This window comes from Watersipora subatra, chromosome 3 (genome assembly GCF_963576615.1).
Source record: "Watersipora subatra chromosome 3, tzWatSuba1.1, whole genome shotgun sequence".
In the NCBI taxonomy this organism is placed as follows: domain Eukaryota; kingdom Metazoa; phylum Bryozoa; class Gymnolaemata; order Cheilostomatida; family Watersiporidae; genus Watersipora; species Watersipora subatra.
Genome location: NC_088710.1, coordinates 5,363,573 through 5,382,666, shown reverse-complemented (window position 1 = coordinate 5,382,666; position 19,094 = coordinate 5,363,573). Strand labels below are relative to the sequence as shown.

Here is a 19,094-nt window from a genome sequence, read left to right as displayed (position 1 = left end):
GATGACATCACAGGCCCATGTTTTATACCAACTCAGCTGTCACGTGTTTGTGGTGCCATCAGTACTACGCAGGGTATCTTTTTCATATTTAGTTTAAATTCTATAACTGCTTTTTTGCAGTTTTATGTAGTGTGCTAAATACTTGCTCAAAATTTTATTTGTAAGCCTCTGTATTAAAAAACAATGATGCATTTCTCGAGTTGCTTGCAGTTTCTACAAAAGCGAAGTTCACACTAGATACCACATAAAACCTGTTTCAACACCATGCCTATCCATGCTTTGGAGAAGTTGTGTTCACATACACACACACTGCTTCGTTTACACTTTACTGATAGTACTTTGCCTTATAGCTGTTTGATTAACTTGATTAGAGTTAGTAGACTATGAAATATAGATAGCATTAAATGATTAATTTCCTCCAACATCGTAAATATTTAAATATTTAGAAAATATTTAAATAGTAAATATTAGTAAATAGAAATATTAGTAAATATTTCTGAGCTTATTTTTACCATTTTTAAATGTTTAACCCTAATTTTAATTGAGCAAATATAATATTACGCTTCCTACAGATAAGCCAGCTAAAGCGATCAAGGTTTATAGAGGTCAACCAAAAGTTCCCACTCGTATCGTAAATCATTATTCACATAAGCATCTTGTCCGTATCCCGTCAGTATTGCATCAGAACAATTTTCTATGTGAAATAATCCTAAACACAATTGAAGCAAATGCCTAAACACTACTTGACAATGAGTTAAGAATTAAATGCTTTGAGGCTGTTTAGCAATGTGCAAAGAAGCAAATGCTTCCATTCTGTTTGACAATGAGCAAAGAAGCAAATGTTTCTAGGCTGTTTGACAATGAGCAAAGAAGCAAATGTTTCTAGGGTGTTTGACAATGAGTAAAGAAGCAAATGCTTTCATTCTGTTTGACAATGAGCAAAGGAGCAAATGTTTCTAGGCTGTTTGACAATGAGCAAAGAAGCAAATGCTTTGAGGCTGTTTGAAAATGAGCAAAGAAGCAAATGCTTTGAGACTGCCAGGCACTGAGCAAACTAAAGCATCAGCTATAAGCGTGTTGTGTGTTCCATGAAGATGGAGTGCTTAAGTGTGCTACTTCTCCTATATTTTATGGTCTTTCAGTAACTACTGTGTTACTATATCTAACTTCCTGTCAATAAACTTTTGTCTTGCGTCATTGGCTTTCTACCGCTCAACATGGATAAGTTTTAAATGGTTCAAACTTTTAAAGTTTCAAGCAATTAATCTCCTGAACATTGGCCAGGTTGACGGTTCCTTCCATTTAATTCAGATTAGACTCGCCATGTGATCTGCTTGCTATCACCAAGGTTTTCCGATTATACCGCTGCTCATTTCAAGCAACGCAATTTTTATTTTTATATTCAAAATATAAACGGTAAATGTTACAAAAGTAATTCGCACTTGAGCCAACAGTTGCTAAGTATTTATAACATATTTATGACATAATAGAACAATTATAAATTAATCATAGTTTAATTATAGATTAACCAGTGATTTCATATGAGTTTTGATAAAGCAGATTTTTAGATTATGGCTGCCTTACCACTACCACTTCCAGTAAGGTAAGTAAGTACTTACCACTACCAGTAAGGTACGTAATTACTTACCATTACCAGAAGACTACGCTGACAACAAACTTGTCAAATATATTTAAAGAAATAATTTTCTTGGACAAGTAGTATACTTGAAAATAAAAAGCGTTTCAGCAAAAATCATTCATCAGCATCTAATATACTTTCAATCTTCTACTCACGTATTCTTTAGTTTATCATCACAATCGATAACAATAATATTATATTATTATTATATATTGTAATAATATAATATTACCTCTTACCCACTTACCTCTCGCTATTACTATATAATAAGGAGAGGTAAGTGAACACGACAGCCTGCCCAATCTTCCTATTTCAGCCTTTACATGGAGCTAGGACTACAAAGGACTGTATCTCAACTGTCCTTGAGGATGGCCAGCATAGTTTTCATATTGAGACACTGCGGCCTGCCAACTGAAAACGTTCTAGCCGTTGGTCATAGCTTTGCTCATCAGGGGAGCAGAGTCGCAGAATTAGACTGCATGAGTGAGCATCAACAGTATGTTATTGTTTAGTATTTATAGGTAGAGGACAGTAGACTGTCACCAGATGGCACCGTCGCCATTATTCTATACTAACTGGTTTTCCAACACCACCAACATGTGTCAGTTGTCAATAAAAGTGTATTTCAATGTCCGACATCAAGTTTTTATGAATTTCTATTATATACGCAATGACATCCGGGTTTAGACCAAGTTATTGCATTTATCTTATGTGGTTGTTATCATCAGCGTTGAAAAACTTTTCTAAAGTTGATTTGACTCACTACGAAAAGAAATAAAATACTGTATTCTTATATGCTATAATGTTGAATATGTTATATATATTACTTTATTGGTAATTGTTTCATTTTAAATAAAAAAAATTTTCAAATTATGCCATACATAAATAAAAAAACAAAAAATAAAAAAGGGCAACAGTTAGGCACTAAAATTGAATAAATAGTTTAGCATAGAGTGTTTAAAATGCCTTTTTCTGCTAAGAGAACAAATACCCATCATTTTTTTGACGCCATCAAGTCGTTTGCACATGCGCTCGTTCATGAAAAAGCTGCCATATTTGTAGAAAATGATCATTTTTTATTTACTAGTACTTTTAGGTGTTGTTTAGATACTATAATAAAAAAATTGCAAACCAAAAACATCGTTTTCAAATTATCATTGCAAAAGCTTCGTGTTTTTAATGATAAAATTGTCTATAAAGTTGACCGACAACGATAAAATGGCGTCACGAAAAAATGAAGGATAAGTAGAAGATTGTTAAAGCAGCTGGCAACAATATTTTCAAAATAATGGTTAGTGGTTGTATGCAATTTGTTCATAAGCTAAAATGAATTAAAAACTTGTAACTATCCTGCAAAAATGAAGACACAAACCATGAAGGATCTTGAAAACTTTAGTGACGTAAAATTGATGCTAAAATATTCTGACTGCTTTTTGGACAATCATCCTCAGAACAAAATGTGTAAAAAGTTTTAATATTTGATATTAGTTTTTAAAATATTTTAACTTATCTTGGATAAAAATGAACACCGAGCATATACAAGAATTCATGTATACACAAAATAAATTTCTTCTGGTTGGCCAAAAGATGGTCTACACAAGGAGTTGCTTATGGGCTTGCTACAATAATCAGCATATGTAACATTTAAACCAGATATAGCATCAACATCCAGGCACGTAATCTTGTCAATATTATTAATAGCACTGTTATTGTCATTATTGTGTTTACAGTGAGCTGAATAAATAATGTTTTAAACAGTTTTCTGCTAAGCTTTTTCTTCATGACATGCCACTTCTTTTGAGGAAAAAAAAGGGTGCACAACTTCCGCACAGTTTTAGCTCCTTTCATGACTGCTTTTCCATTTAGGAGTTGTCTCTACATTCTGATCTTGCTAAGTTTGTGTGTAATAAACTGACGAAAAGACGCTTATGTTGGCAAAGCCCTTTCGCTTTCTTGTTTATCTTTAGTGACAATCTGTGAGTTCTGTTCTTTCACACCTTGCTTACAGCAATTTTAGCTTTTAGCTTTTAAATTTTGGATTTAGCATTTTAAATTGCTTATAGCAATTTAAAAAATTTTTAATTTTTAGATTTTTTAAAAATTTAAGCTTTTTAATTGCTTATAGCAATTTAAAAAGCTAATTCTGGTTGAAACTAATTGAAATTTGATAGGAAGCTTTTATGTTTCCTCAATGTCATGAGGTCAAATTCAAGGTCATTGTGTCCAAGGGTTTATTTGGCACTTCAAAAAAGTTAAAAAAAGCATTATAGAAATATCAATCAAAATAAATAGTATAAAATTAAATTATTAAATAAAACATTTTCACATCTACAATATGTACAAAATGCAATAATATCAATGTCACAGTGCATACAGTATATTTGCAAATTGGCCGGAATAGTTACAGTTCCTGAAGAGAGTGCGATGACGCATTTAGCGTGCACCGCATGGCGTATCCATTGGGATGAAGCAATGGATACGCTCAGCAAAATAGTCATATGTACAAAAATATATATCCTGATAAGGAGGCACTCGCTCGCTTTGATTGGTCATGTGTGCTCCTCGTCTCTTCTGAAAGATCTTTCGAAATAATCCTTGTTTGTGTTTCATGTAATGTCAGAGCTTACACGTATTTGGGAGGATAACTCCCAACTTAGTTTTTGTCGAAAATGCTTAGTAAAGACAGCTAACCCATTGGCAGTCCAATCCTCATGAGAAATTCTTTGATTATGATGCTTTTGCAGCCTTCGATGACCTTGGCCACATTGCTTTTGTCGATAGCGCATGTGTAGTGGAACTCATACGATCTGTAAGCGGGCTCGATACAGCTGAACGATGGAATGCGTTCCTCGTTTATCTGCTTTCTCCTCATGTCCTGAACCTTGTCAATGATTTGCTACAAAAGGTGTAAAGAGACATTAGCTACCTTCATATGCAACAGTACAAAATATCCTTCACTCATTTATCAATGCCTTTCGTTAGAATTTTAGGTTTTTTGCTTACCTTGAGAAGGAAGCGGATATATGTAGCAGCTTTCACCACTTTCTCATCCATTTCACAGTAAATAAGAGTCGGGTTAGAAGTCTTTTTTCCCAGTTTAGAGAGCTTCCTGGGAAGGGTAAATAGCGTCTGGTTGTGGTTGGGTACTGGGAAAGCATCAGAAAAGTTTTTTCTATCCCCATCTAAAACAAGCGAGCATATCCATAAGTACATGAGTTATGCGCAAACTGTCTTGCTAGATTACATCGAGTCGTAATGACCAGATGGTCAATAAGCAATTTTGCTTACCGTTAATATGGAAGTTTTGGTATGGATTCTCTGCCAATATATCATAGAGGCTGCGGTAGATCTTTCGATCATGCGCTGTGTGTGACGGTTTGGTTGCGTTGAGATAGGCTTCCTCTCGTATTTTGTCCATGGCGGCCCCAAAATCGGCACCTCGTCTTATTTTTTCTTTTAGTATGTCAATCTTGTTCAGGAATGTCAGAACAGACACTGATCGAAGGTATCTATAAATAATATATTTTATAAGTATCATGCTGGCCATTAATCTTCTGTGGTAAGTTACTGGTAGAGCTGTTGGCATATACATACAAATAGAATAGATGCTTGTACTTTCACCAGATGTACAATAAATGTAAATCTCACCTTGTAGTGATAACTTGATGAAATACTTTCAAGGATTCCAGCAATCGGTTCGTCTGACTGTCCTCTCGTAAAGTTTGGTCGAAACTGCTAATGTCTTGCACAAATAATACGGCGGTCACTTTCTCAAACAAAGTAATCCACTTTCTTCTTTCACCTTGTTGTCCGCCGACATCCAGTACTTTGAAATGCACATTGCTCCGTGACTCGTATGGAGCTGTGATGTTAGTTTCTGTTATGGAAGTTGTCATCACTCGGCACCTGAGAATGTCTTGCTCGCTTGGAATGTAATCAATGTCCTTGATTGTGCCAATTCTGTCGAAGAAGCTACAAGGTAAGGGAGAGCCATTAATAAATAGCAAAAGCATTCAGGCATATATATATATATTTGCATGCAGATAAATTATTAGAGTGGTCTCACAGTGATTCATGAACACCATAATATGTACTTACTAGGCGGCGCAGTCGAGTAGCTGATACTCGTTGGACCGGGAATATGCTTGTCGGACTCCTTCATCTTTCCATAAACTTTCCACATCCTCAAAGAATTCTGGGGATGACAAGAAGGGAGATCTGAGAATGTCTTTGGAAGAGAGGGTTGGATTGGAGACTTGAGAGTGTTGTAGGATTCGCTCTGCACGATCTCTCATCTCTGTACTCGTCAATGGAATGCTAAATTGCTTCATGGCTACTAGTATAGCAACCATGCTGTCGAATATATTCTGTCGGATATATGGAATCCTCGCTTTTTTCTCTCTACAAAAACAATAGGAGAACTCCATTATTGCCATGTTGGGATACGTGACAGGCAGAACAGCTGCCATTGAGTATGTATATTAACTGAGTGAAGTGGAGCTAGCTGTTATGAAATGTCTCTTATGACTACTCACTCGATGTCAAGGGCCTCTCCATGTATAAGTTGCATCTGCCTGATGAGTGTGCTTTTCCCAGCCTCTCCTGGTCCTACAGAAACAAACAATTTTAATTCTAAATTCTGCTGCAGCCATAAGCTAACTCGCAAACTGCATAAGGAGTAAGTTAATATCACACTTATGATTGCTGGTCTGAGCTACTCACCTAGTAATAAAAGCTTTATGTATTTCTGTTCAGATTTGCCATCAGATTTGATTTGTCTGTCGATGGCAGCTGAGATTTTTGCAGCTGCCCTGGAAGGATCTAATTGACTTCTGTCTATCATCATATTTTCAGAGCCTGAAATACAGAAATTTTTAGTCGTGAGAATATGATATCCAAGAGCTGATTGCGGATGAGTATAATATTATCCTTGGTATAGCCTTCAGCAGATTCATTCTCGTAAGTTCCTCTACTCACCACTCAATTTGGCTCGCAGTCTCCGGCACTGTTTCAACATGCTGTGCGATATTTTAGTCATGGTCGGCTGTACGATAACCGTTCTATTACCTTATTCTTAATCTCCTTCACTCTCACAAACTGATTCAATGGCTAGCCGATTCTACTTATATACCCGCCATCAGCCAATCAGATCGCTTAGCCAGCCAAGCATGGACTAAAATTTCATCAACATCCATCAATCGCGCAGCATTAATCCTACACGAGTAAGCCTTCTTGATTGTTTCATTATTAAAACGTTTGTGAGCTTCTTTTAAGATATTAATTAGAATCATTGGACATTTTTGTCCTAAATGTTAAAATAATTTACTTGAGTGCTGAAGCTTTCATACTTTCTTCGATCATGTATCCAACTAAGAGGGTGCTTTACACAGGTAGCCGTAGCGCCTAAGAACTTGAATTATTTCAGCCAAAATAGACGAGGGCAAAGTTATTGCTTTTTGATACGGCGGCATATGTCATTTCTGAGGAGCTCTGATTTTAGCCTCTTATCCTCAGTCAATCTGATTTCAGAATGGGACGACTTTGTTTCCCATGTTTATACCTTTTTTCAGGCTAAAGCTACTTGATGTTAAAGCCGACCAAAGAAACATTTTTTTATCAGCGTTTTTGTTCAAATTTGTTTGTATTGTTAGTTCATAATAATTAGATATAGAATTTAAAGTCTAGAGTTTTTAATAACAAGTTATATCTTGAGTTTCCACAATTTTAAAAGTATCCCTTTTGTCAGTGAGATTAGTAAAACTAGCTAAAACGTGGTCTGATTCTATTACACCTGCTTCGGTTGCAAAAAACCTTGCTAGTCAACAAAGAGCCTGACAGCGGAAAAGGGTATTCAATAATAGGCCTGCAATTGACTTCTTATTTTCTTCAAATAACTATTAAATATTGCATTCGATGTCTAATTAGAACATTTAATGTTTCAGTGAATATTCAATGATGTGAATGAGATATCAATTTTTATAGTGTACTACCACAATAAACCATTCAAGCTTTTTGCATTTTTTTGTAATCTAGTGGAAAAGTGCTACAACAATGGTACAAATGCAAAAACGTTAGAGAGATCTGCATACCTATGCAATCTTGTAACTTATAACACAATTGGTTCTAATACAGCTTATAAAACCGTTTTTATATGAACCAAAACATCACTGCAACTCGTCATGACATCCTAGAGTGTGACTTGGTCATCTCGCAGGCTCATACTTACATCTATAAGTCAATGTCATTTTTCTATTGTCAGTGATAGGAAAGTCTTGGCGCCTACAACATTCTTAGATAATATTTTATGTTTGCATACGCCATTCCTAAGGGCACTGAGAAATTTTTCCTTTATCTTCCAAGAGTTGTAAATATTTTAAAGCATTATATCAACCTCTGGGTAGCTAAGTCACTCCGTGTTAAGTAATAGCATGACAAAAGGATGTACATTCACGAGCAGACTTAAGCAGTCAACAGCGAATGACACATGGTTGGGTTTGTGCTGGGTTCTTGTTGGTGCAGTGACACACATGAGTTCTTTTGTCTACCGAATGCCTGACTCAATTTTTCTTTACTTATGATGATAAAGTTGATATTCTCAGACTATGTGTCAGCACATCTATTCATTGCTATTGTTTTCTACTGTTGCGGCCTCCCACACAATGACAACCTCGTCTCTGTGAAGAGTCCAAGTCTAATCATTCTAGCGAGTTTCCTCAATCATACTTCCTACATCCGTCGCTATATTTGGCAAGCGAGTCGGGTCGTTACGATAATCTGTTAACCATGCTGATCATCCACAAAATCATCGGGATCACTCATGCACGACAAATTACGCTCAGCCACTCAATATTATTTTAACGCGGTATGAGAAGACAGCATACGTGACTTAACATTCTTTGTTCAACGTTTTGGTCATAAATGAGTTGGGTGTTTAGCACGTTATTCAGTGGTGACTCGTACCTACTGACTCATCTTCAGATACAGCTAAACAAATAATTTACTTATACACAGGCTCATGCTAAAACAAACTACAACTTTTCAAGGCGCTCACTACATCTCATCCACTAGGGCCGCTTCCTCCTGCATTGTAGCTACTAGACAAAGACCCTCGCTGCTTTAAGAGTCAAAGCTCACAGAACTTGTACATTTAAAGTTTAAGCTAGCCAGAGAACCTTTTTGTCCAATTGATTTTACAAATTAATTGTTGTTTATGCCAAGCGCGAGGAGCACAAACTAAGTTCTAAATCAAATACATGCATCAAAGGTGCTTAAGCAAAGAGGTGTGGTATGTGTGCTGCATTTGATCAAACAGCCAATGGGCTGCGAGATCAATTACCTGGCATCCTTCCAAGCAGCTAGGTCAATGCTGTAATATCAATTTCCTATTTACAAACTTCAAGCGCTGAAAGTTAATGCAGTGAATACAATTTGTGGGCAAATAGGTATTTTTTAGCTTTGATGTTCACTTGGCAACAGTTTAAGTCGACTGTTTATGCTATGCCCCAACCTAAATGACAGAACATCGTTTGTATATATATATATATAAAACAGAACAGTTGCAGCCATGATTGTTGATTGCGCTCCTTACCCTGCATTTCTGTAGACATTTCGTCCGTAGTGGTGCTAGTTTCGTTAGAGCTTCCTGTAGAACTTTCATTGAACTTTCTCTGATGTACCCTTCTTCTTCTGCGGATCCTTTGGTAGCAGCTGCGTACGAACATAATACACGCATCCACGGGGCCTCCTTAGATGTATAATAATTTTGAGTTATTGTGCTTCATATTTTATATTGATAGTGCCAGGCATCAATGGAGTGCTTTGCAAACAGAAGCCCTGATAAAACAGGTGCTACAATATATGTCCACCAAAAAGAGAGACGGCAGTCAGGGGTGCGAGCATCTTGAGGCGAGTATCTGTTCACATAAGTTGCGCCTAGTTCATCCCTCTTTCTTTTATCTTAACAGGAAAATCATTAATTGGTTGAGTCTAGAGAAGAATTGTACTCAGATGTCAATGTTATAAGTAGCAAAGGACAGATAACTATTCCCCACCTAATTGATAGAATTATATATGGAAGTTGCTCCTGTGACTTCCTAGCAGACTGGAGTTGAAGTCTCATTCTGATTGGTTGCATTTTAAGCTATGAAAACTGGAAAGAAGCTGATGGAAGGCATATGTGAATGATTGCTTAAAACATATATTCTTCAAATAAAATGGTTTGCCTTTATTAAAATACTTTGACTCCTTTATCAACATGAACAGGAGCGAGGTGCAGATGAGCGATGTTAACAGGAGCGAGGTGCAGATGAGCAATGTTAACAGAAGCGAGGTGCAAATGAGCAATGTTAACAGGGATGAGGTGCAGATGAGCAATGTTAACAGAGACAAGGTGCAGATGAGCAATGTTAACCGGGATCGAGGTGTAGATGAGCAATGTTAACAGGGATCGAGGTGTAGATGAACAATGTTATCAGGAGTGAGGTGCAGACGAGCAATGTTAACAGGGACGAGGTGCAGATGAGCAATGTTAACCGGGATCGAGGTGTAGATGAACAATGTTATCAGGAGTGAGGTGCAGACGAGCAATGTTAACAGGGACGAGGTGCAGATGAGCAATGTTAACAGGGACGAGGTGCAGATGAGCAATGTTAACCGGGATCGAGGTGTAGATGAACAATGTTATCAGGAGTGAGGTGCAGATGAGCAATGTTAACCGAGACAAGGGGCAGATGAGCAATGTTAACAGAAGCGAGGTGCAAATGAGCAATGTTAACAGGGATGAGGTGCAGATGAGCAATGTTAACAGGGATGAGGTGCAGATGAGCAATGTTAACCGGGATCGAGGTGTAGATGAACAATATTATTAGGAGTGAGGTGCAGACGAGCAATGTTAACAGGGACGAGGTGCAGATGAGCAATGTTAACAGGGACGAGGTGCACATGAGCAATGTTAACCGGGATCGAGGTGTAGATGAACAATGTTATTAGGAGTGAGGTGCAGACGAGCAATGTTAACAGGGACGAGGTGCAGATGAGCAATGTTAACAGGGACGAGGTGCAGATGAGCAATGTTAACAGGGACGAGGTGCAGACGAGCAATGTTAACCGGGATCGAGGTGTAGATGAACAATGTTATTAGAAGTGAGGTGCAGATGAGCAATATTAACAGGAACGAGGTGCAGATGAGCAATGTTAACAGGGACGAGGTGCAGATGAACAATGTTAACAGGAGCGAGGTGCAGATGAGCAATGTTAACAGGAGCGAGGTGCAGATGAGCAATGTTAACAGGAGCGAGGTGCAGATGAGCAATGTTAACAGGGACGAGGTGCAGATGAGCAATGTTAACAGGGACGAGGTGCAGATGAGCAATGTTAACAGGAGCGAGGTGCAGATGAGCAATGTTAACAGGAACGAGGTGCAGATGAGCAATGTTAACAGGGACGGTGTGCAGATGAGCAATGTTAATGGGAACGAGGTGCAGATAAGCAATATGAACAGGAATGATGTTTAGGTAACCAAGTGAAAACTTTGATGGCTTTCAAGTGTTCAATGTTCATGTGTTCAGTGTTCACGCGTTTAACTCTAGTTTGGATTATCTTTAAAAATATTCAGCACTGTGTTGGTGACTTTAAAACAGATTATAATGAAACTATCTAACCTATGGTAGCGCTTGCTCACAGTTGACTTCCATTGGTTCTCTCCGAGCCAATACATTCACTGGCAGTTAACACCGCTGTCAGCAAGCCAATAATAGACACATGCTAAGCTAAAAATTGCTCACCATGTGGCACTAATGTCTACGATAAGTAATAATTGTGCTTGTGCTTTATGCTTGCTCTACAATGTTTTTGGCATATTGCCATTGTCTCGTTTTTGCTTAACCAGACCAATGAGATATTTTTTAAACTGCAGATGTAAATTAGAATTTTGAGTATGAAAGAATGTGGTGGGAAGCACACCTCCCTTCCTTTTACTAGATTCTAACCGATTTTTATGTCCTTTCACATTTGTGTCTATGGATGTTGATAGGTTTCCATGGAAACGTCAAATGTCCACATTAATGAGCCACTCGACTGGAACTCTTTTCTACTAGTTGTAAGTTCGTTTTCAAGATGGTGGATCTTGGAGTGAAGTTTTTAATTGTGCTTATAACCGCAGAGAATATCTTTAGAATAGATGGCACTGAAGAAGAAGTCAACGGTGGATGGAAATTGGCATCTTTGGATGACTCTATGAGATTTTACACTAATGTATGCACTATACCTAAAATAAGCATTCAAGAGATGACAAAAGAACGGTTTGAAACAAGCTTTCGTGATAAACCATTCATTTTAACATTTCCAAATGGCGCAGATGACTGGGTGAAGTCGGAACATTGGACTGTTCAGAGCTTGAGTAGAGAATACCAAGAGTGGAAGTTCACCGCTGGTAAATCTATTGACATTGTCTACAACGGAGGAAAGGGTGATTTCAAAAGAACTTTCAAGGAATACGTTGCTGAAATGCGGAACACCACAATCCAGAGTGGTGATTTTACGTGAGTTCAATGATTATAAAAGACAACGAGTTATTTCCACAAGTATTCGTTTTGTCAACTATGGCTGAGTGTGTATTAATGGGTAACGATGATTCATTCAGATGAAGTAACCCATTGCATTACTTGTGTATATTTCAGCTAATATTAAAAACAGCAAGAATGGGCGGGTATGTTATACAAAAATGCTATCAGCTTTTATCTGTTTTGTCGATTTATCCGATTTACATATATAGTTCTGCCTAGTTTTGTCACTTCGATTCTTTTAGAAATATATTTTGCTAGTTGCAGCAGTTTTAGCCAATTGTTCTAGACATCTCATTTCAGCGACCTTGTTCAAGATTCTTCATTCAGACAAATACCATCACATACTCCTAAACATTCTCAATAACTGAGCTGAATTGTTGATAGCTGTCAAACGTGACACATCTGAGAAAGGCGTGCCTCGTGTTCCCTTGGGCTGCGCTCTGGTTCTTGACACGCCGTTGCAGATGAAGTCTCATTACGTTTCTTTGAGCTAGCACCGTAGTTACATATTAATATTCCAGAGTAAATACAGTACTGAAATAGATAACAGCTCCAATTTCAATGCTGAATATGCAGTATGGAAACTATGAATTGCTCAGCAACAAGTAATATTTGTTTAACCCAAGGCCATCGCTAAATATGTTTGATGAGAGATATTCTACAAGCCTTTCTCTGCTGATTGAAAGCTAATACTACGGCCCATCATATGTGGGCCATTCTGATGAGTCCAACTAAACACTTTTAAAAATTTATAAGCCCTCAACTAGTTGACGAGCTGATACACTCAACTTATGGTAAACAGCAACAGAACCAGAAATAAACAATGAAAATGGCCTCGATCCGATGATCATATCCAATCATAATGAAACTTGACAACTGGTGAAATGTGTTTTTCCCAAAGCAGCATGAAGAGCATCATCACTACTCCTGTTCATCTAGAACTCTGTTGTCCATACAATATACTCTTGTTTACACAGGAGGTTTGTGTTCATGCTGAGACCACATCTCTATACCGAGATCCTATTTTATATATCGTACTCTCTTAAAGGCAACCGATATTGTATGAATCATTAAAAACTCTAGCAGAGCGTCTAACCAGCTATTAGAGAGCCAAGGTTTGGCGTATAAAGTAAAAAGGAAGTGTGCCTGCCGAAGAGTGTTCTCCGTTCACACATTCGTGTTATGTTGTTAACAACATTTTAACAGCATAACTGTTAACCCTCATGTTAACAACACGCTCTTATTCCTGTTCAATTAGAAACCATAAGCTTGTCTATCAGATGGTTATAGCCTCTGGTCCTGTAAACAAGGGAGCCTGACACATCGATTAACCAGACTTTGGCGCATATAAACCTCACACCAAGTCTTTTTTAAATTTGTGTTATCGTTATTATTTGCTGAAATAAACTAAGTCAAACTAGGGAGTTTTTCTGTTTTTTAAAGTATTTCTGTTTGTTTGTTGAAGACTCAAGGAGCTATAGTAAGGAAACAGACTTGAGTGATTACGCCTTGGTCTCTTTGTTATGTAGGCCTTATACAGTAGTTTGTTGATTAGAGTGTAAGAGGTGAGCAAACCCCGGTCCTGACGACAGAGTTATGCAAAATTCAAACCAGGACCTCTTCACGTATGACTGAAGTTATATAAAGAATGATAGCTAGAAATAGCCTGGTGAATATTGTTTGATTTTGCGCTTTTATCAGTTCAACATACGTAAAGCTTTTGGTTTTTAATCTAAAATATGCTCGATAAAAGTCGTAATCCTTGAGTTCTTCACCCCCTAATCTTTGAAGTATTTATGATGTGCTCATAGGGTGCACCTTTTCAAAGAATATTAATTTTGATAAGCCTATCAGACCAAAGAATGTCGTGTTGTTTAAATGCTGTTAGCTAGGAAAGGAAGTTATTGGTGTTTAAATTCACCTCCCTCTAGCTCAACAAGACGTTATCAAACTTATAAAAAATTGAACAGACGGGCAACGAGTTACTGTAGCAGATCACACAGTTGAGCTGTTGATCCTACCAACTTGTCATTAGACAAGAAGTGTGTGTCTGTTAAATTGACAAGTGACGTGAAGTCAATGCATATTGTTCGCTGCCGCTGATGGACGAATCTAACAACTATTTTGATTAAAGGTCTGACAGCGTGCGGAGAGATGAGTTAGACCGGACACTAGCTTTCAACTCGTAATCTATATCAGCTGTACTTTCCGTTGTTGCTATTTATAGCCGCCAAAAGATCGGTTATTAGTGATTCATATGAACCAAAGAGACTCAAAAATTAATCTAAAGTAATTTGCTGTTTCAACTTTTATTTTTTGCTGATGTTCCCTTTCATTGACTCCACCAGGTTCCTAGGAAAGACACAGAGAGAATGCGATATTTAAAAGCTGCAATTGCTGAATGATGCGATCGGAATGCAGGGCATCCAAATATTATTGCATTGCTGCAGTAGGTTTGAAACTTCAGGCTCGCAATATACTAATGGAACTGAACTCATAATAATAACTACAATAATGACCTTCTGAACACATCAAATTGCGCAATCGATGCGCTCATGGAAATACTTCAAATATCTTCTCTTAATGAAACATTTTCCCTAGAAAACCGTAAATGCCGGTATGAATAGTGGTGTTAGCAACCTTGCCGGGTATGAATAATGGTGTTAGCAACCTTGCCGGGTATGAATAGTGGTGTTAGCAACCTTGCCGGGTATGAATAGTAGTGTTAGCAACCTTGCCGGGTATGAATAGTGTTGTTAGCAACCTTGCCGGGTCTCCTTATTCTTTTTATACAATACGAGATCGATATCAGTACAAAGTAATGTTTTTTTATAAAGCACTTTAATTATCACTTATATTATTTCTTCAGTGTGGGGTGCTTCAAGATTACAAGATAAGAGCTTTATAATTTAGTAGATTCGATTTGACTTTTTCGTAACTTAATTTCACCAGCAGACAAAAGCAAATCAGGCTTTGTGGAAGAAACGAAATAAAACATTAATGTCTAAGGAATATAATGTTTACCCTTTAGAAGTTGCATATGCCACAGACATAGAGCAGTAACAGAATGAAAAACACCGCCTCATCTTTGTGTCTATGCGTAAAAGTCATGTGTCTCTAAGCCAGTGCTGCCCAACCTTTTCCGAACATGGGCCGGATTTAAAAAAAAATGACGCCAGTGGGCCGGACTCACATTTCTAGTCTTACATTCTTTAATAGAACTATTTGAAATGGTTTGGAAAAGTATTCAGAACTGTAAATATTGATTGTATTTTTTATTTATAGAAATTACCCTTTATACAATTATAATTCATAACTCAATTTAAACATAGGGGGTCCTACATATGATACTACATGTATTTCTATTACTTTTATTGCTATCAAAAGATTATAGTCTCCAGATATTACATGAATACGAAATGATCATTAGAAATTTTGATTTAGTGCCTTAAATTCTATAAAATAAATTCAACAATTTATCAAGATTAAAAAAAACATTGTTCAAATGGCTTTGTATTTCAATAATAAAACAATTTCATTTTAGATGTAAACCGGTAATGAACGAAAATATCAGTGAGAAACTTGAAATTGTTTCGAGTCATCAAGAAGCTTTTCGATGTCTGCCGGAATATTTGTTAAGGCCAGTCGGAGTTCATCTTCGAGGTGAGCGTCACTCAAAGAATTTCTTTTGTTCGATTTTATTAATTGCATGCGACTGAAGAGATATTCACACATCCATGTCGAACCGAACAAAACGAGAAAGCGTTTTGCGTAGCATGTAAGATTTGGAAATTGAGTGTGAGGCAGACCGTATTTGTAGAAGTCCATCAGATTCCTATTTAAAAATTGACTCTTGACATCAAAATCACTTTGTAATTCATTCAATTCCATTTGAAGCTCAACGGGGGCATCAGCAGGATCCACGTCAAAAGGCATTGAAAAAAATTTCAGCTGGTCTTCACAAGCACGGAAATCCTTAAATCTCCTGGCAAATTCTTCCTGCATCCGTTTTAACTCACTCACAAAGAATTCCCGGTTCATGGTTGAAATGTGCGACTGTTTCTGAAGGCAAGGAAAGTGGGCATAATTGCTGTCAGCAATTTGAGCAATCCACAAATCCAGTTTCTTTTGGAAAGCTGTCACCTCCCCAAACAAATTATGGATGAGTTTTTCTTTTCCTTGTAACCGCACATTCAACTCATTCAGTTTGTCTGTAATGTCCACCAGAAAAGAAAAATCATTCATCCATTTGTCGTCATCAAAATTGATGCATAAATTTCCTTTTGCTTCAAGAAATGCTGCCACATGTTCTCGAATATCGTAAAAGCGTTTCAAAGTACGTCCACGGCTGAGCCACCTGATCTCGGTAAAGTAAGGAATGCCAGAAAATTCGGCGTTTATCTCATCGAGAAAATTTCGAAACTGTCGATGATTCAATGCACGACTCCTAATGAAGTTGACAGCTTTCACGACATTATCCATGACGTGATCAAACTTAAAGATTTTGGAGCAAAGTGATTCCTGATGTATAATGCAATGGTACCACAATATTTGGTCTTTACTCACATTCAGGGATTCCAGTTTTCTTTGGATGAAACCACGCAAGCCTTGCTCCTTGCCGATCATGGCCGGTGCACCATCGGTAGCAATTCCCACCAGACGATCATAAGTCAGTCCCGCCTTTTCGAGTGCAGTGTCGATTTCTTTGAAAACAGCAGCACCCGTGCAATTTCCTTTCATGGGGCATAGAGCAAGTAATTCTTCAGTGATATTAAAAGTTGAATCAACACCTCTCACGAAAATCGCCAGTTGTGGTGTATCAGTAATGTCAGTAGATTCGTCGATGGCAATGCTGTAAGTTTCGAAGTTTTTACAAAGTTCGTTCAACTGCATTTTCGTATTTTTGGCCAGTTCTTCAATCCTTCGGGTTATTGTATTACGCGACAAGCTAACACATTTTATAGCTTTCTCTTTCTCTGGGCACAGAATTTCAATCGCCGAGGTGATACATTCTTTGACAAAATCTCCTTCCGAAAAAGGTTTCATGTTGCGTGCAATCTTTTCAGCAATGACGAAACTCACTTTGGCGTACTTTTTCGATTCATCATCTACTTTCCGAAAAATGTTCTGTTGTGAGACTAAATTCTTTTGAAGTAAAAGTGCTTTCTCCTTGCGTTGATCTCCTTCATAACGATTATGGGTCGAAGCGTGCTTTAATGTGTAATGCCGTTTCACATTTTCAGCTTTTAGAACTGCGACTGTTTCACCACAGATCAGACAAAGACATTTTGCATTTGATTCCACAAAGAAATACAAATTTGTCCATGCTTCGTTAAACCTGCGATTCTCCTTGTCTACTTTTCTGATTTTTCTAGCCGACGCCATGGATGAACAAAATTTGAAATTTATTGTGAAAAAGAAACTACTGTAATTTGCTCATCGGTATAAGAAGGCTTCCTTATCAAAGGTTGTGCTGGAGTATATTTGAAATTGAATCACCTCAAAAGCCAGTTTTATTGATGCGGAAAGTCAATAAGGCGTGCGCGCCTCGGTGGAAAATACCATAGATATTTCAATAAGCGGTAAAAAGTTCAGCGTTTTCTATTGAAATATCTATGGTAATTTCCCAGCAGTCCTTCTTCAACCAGCTGAGGTGAGCGCCCTGAGGCTTTTGATTCGACGATCGAATCAATCAATCGTACACGCTGTGATACTTCACTTTTTATCAATTTTTCAATGTCAGCAAAGACACTAATTTTTGACCTAACGCTACTGAATTCTTCAAACTGAAAACTATTGATTAGTAGCCAATCATCTTCGAAGAAAAATAACAGTTGTAAGCTTCTGCGTTAATAACAGGAATAAGTTAAAGACTGACGCACGGGCCGGATTCTAAGGCTTCATGGGCCGGATCCGGCCCGCGGGCCGGACGTTGGGCAGCACTGCTCTAAGCCATCAAATATGCTCTAGAGATCTGACGATTGCTCGTAGCATTTTTTTTAGTTTCGCCATGCTACAAACACTTGTTAGGAATTTCAACAGGGTAGTAACCTCGCTGCCAATAAACAGCGCCTTAGCTGACAAGTAGTTTCGATACTGCTGTAGTGCTAGGTATGGAGAGGCAGAGAAAGCTATTTAATGAAAGTACTCTATTTTTAGAACAACGCTGCCGTTGTTGTACTAGAAGGCAGCTAACAGTTTAGCACACTGCCCCGCTTGTCGGCCTATACATCTAGTGTTTATGTAAAATTCCATGAACAACCCAATTGTTGGAACTGACCACTTTTGCAACCAAAACTTCCGATGAGCTGCCTTATTCATTGATAAGAGATATGAATTACTCGCTCTATGTCAGCGCACAGGGCATACTTGTAGCTGCCGGTATGAGCGTGAATCGACATCTCTTGGGCAACAAATAGTGCCTTGTTATAGCATCGCACGCTGCCACTTTGAGTGAACTTCTCTCTAATCAACACTCACTATTATTAGCCTTTCAAGGAACGCCAAAACTTAGACCATCATCCCAATAAATGTTAAGCCTGCTTGTCAACTCTGGGGTTAAAGATGCTTTGACAACAGAAAACTCTGTAAATTTTGGAAAACGGAGTAGAGGACGAGCAGCTCGTTTTAATCACAAGTAGTCCGTTTTCTCAATAAGTTATAACAATTTGGTACATTTTTACTCGAGCAGCAACATGGGTCAGCTATAAGTGTGAACTATTACCTACATAGTTTAATAGCCATATTTCTAATAAACTAAATGAAAAAGTGGGAGCTGCGGGAATTATTATCCCTTCATCTCTTTCTTGGAGAGTTGTAGAGAGCTTCGTTTAACATCGCCTAATATGACAAAAACAAGCCTTATTGCTAATTTAATTATGGATGTATTGTTG

General features: G+C 37.7%; 3 protein-coding genes across 3 annotated transcripts in view; 2 read left to right on the top strand and 1 right to left on the bottom strand.

The window, feature by feature from the left end:
* Window positions 1-3,859: 3,859 nt before the first annotated feature.
* LOC137391212 (G protein alpha o subunit-like) lies at window positions 3,860-6,727 on the bottom strand. The gene is made up of 8 exons (XM_068077613.1): window positions 6,617-6,727; window positions 6,362-6,496; window positions 6,175-6,247; window positions 5,738-6,040; window positions 5,288-5,611; window positions 4,928-5,148; window positions 4,643-4,821; window positions 3,860-4,535 (listed from the first exon to the last, which is right to left on the bottom strand). The coding sequence occupies exons 1-8, from the start codon at window positions 6,675-6,677 to the stop codon at window positions 4,326-4,328; spliced, it is 1,506 nt and encodes a 501-aa protein (XP_067933714.1). The 5' UTR covers window positions 6,678-6,727; the 3' UTR covers window positions 3,860-4,325.
* Window positions 6,728-10,791: 4,064 nt separating this feature from the next.
* LOC137389728 (phospholipid scramblase-like) lies at window positions 10,792-11,151 on the top strand. The gene has a single exon (XM_068075810.1). The coding sequence runs from the start codon at window positions 10,792-10,794 to the stop codon at window positions 11,149-11,151; it is 360 nt and encodes a 119-aa protein (XP_067931911.1).
* A 601-nt stretch (window positions 11,152-11,752) lies between these two features.
* Window positions 11,753-19,094, top strand: part of LOC137389725 (uncharacterized) — an 80,254-nt gene continuing 72,912 nt past the window's right edge. Inside the window, exon 1 of the mRNA XM_068075807.1 lies at window positions 11,753-12,177. Within this exon, the coding sequence (XP_067931908.1) occupies window positions 11,753-12,177 (425 nt within the window). The remainder of the gene's footprint in view (window positions 12,178-19,094) is intronic.

Bases quoted from the DNA above. Each gene is read 5' to 3' on its own strand.
- LOC137391212 (XM_068077613.1), bottom strand. From the start codon at position 6,677: ATGACTAAAATATCGCACAGCATGTTGAAACAGTGCCGGAGACTGCGA. The intron at 6,041-6,174 runs GTGAGTAGTCAT...TTGTTTTTGTAG, and splicing joins GGAGAGGCCCTTGACATCGA to AGAGAAAAAAGCGAGGATTC. The intron at 4,536-4,642 runs GTAAGCAAAAAA...CACCTTTTGTAG, and splicing joins ATATCCGCTTCCTTCTCAAG to CAAATCATTGACAAGGTTCA.
- LOC137389728 (XM_068075810.1), top strand. From the start codon at position 10,792: ATGAGCAATATTAACAGGAACGAGGTGCAGATGAGCAATGTTAACAGG.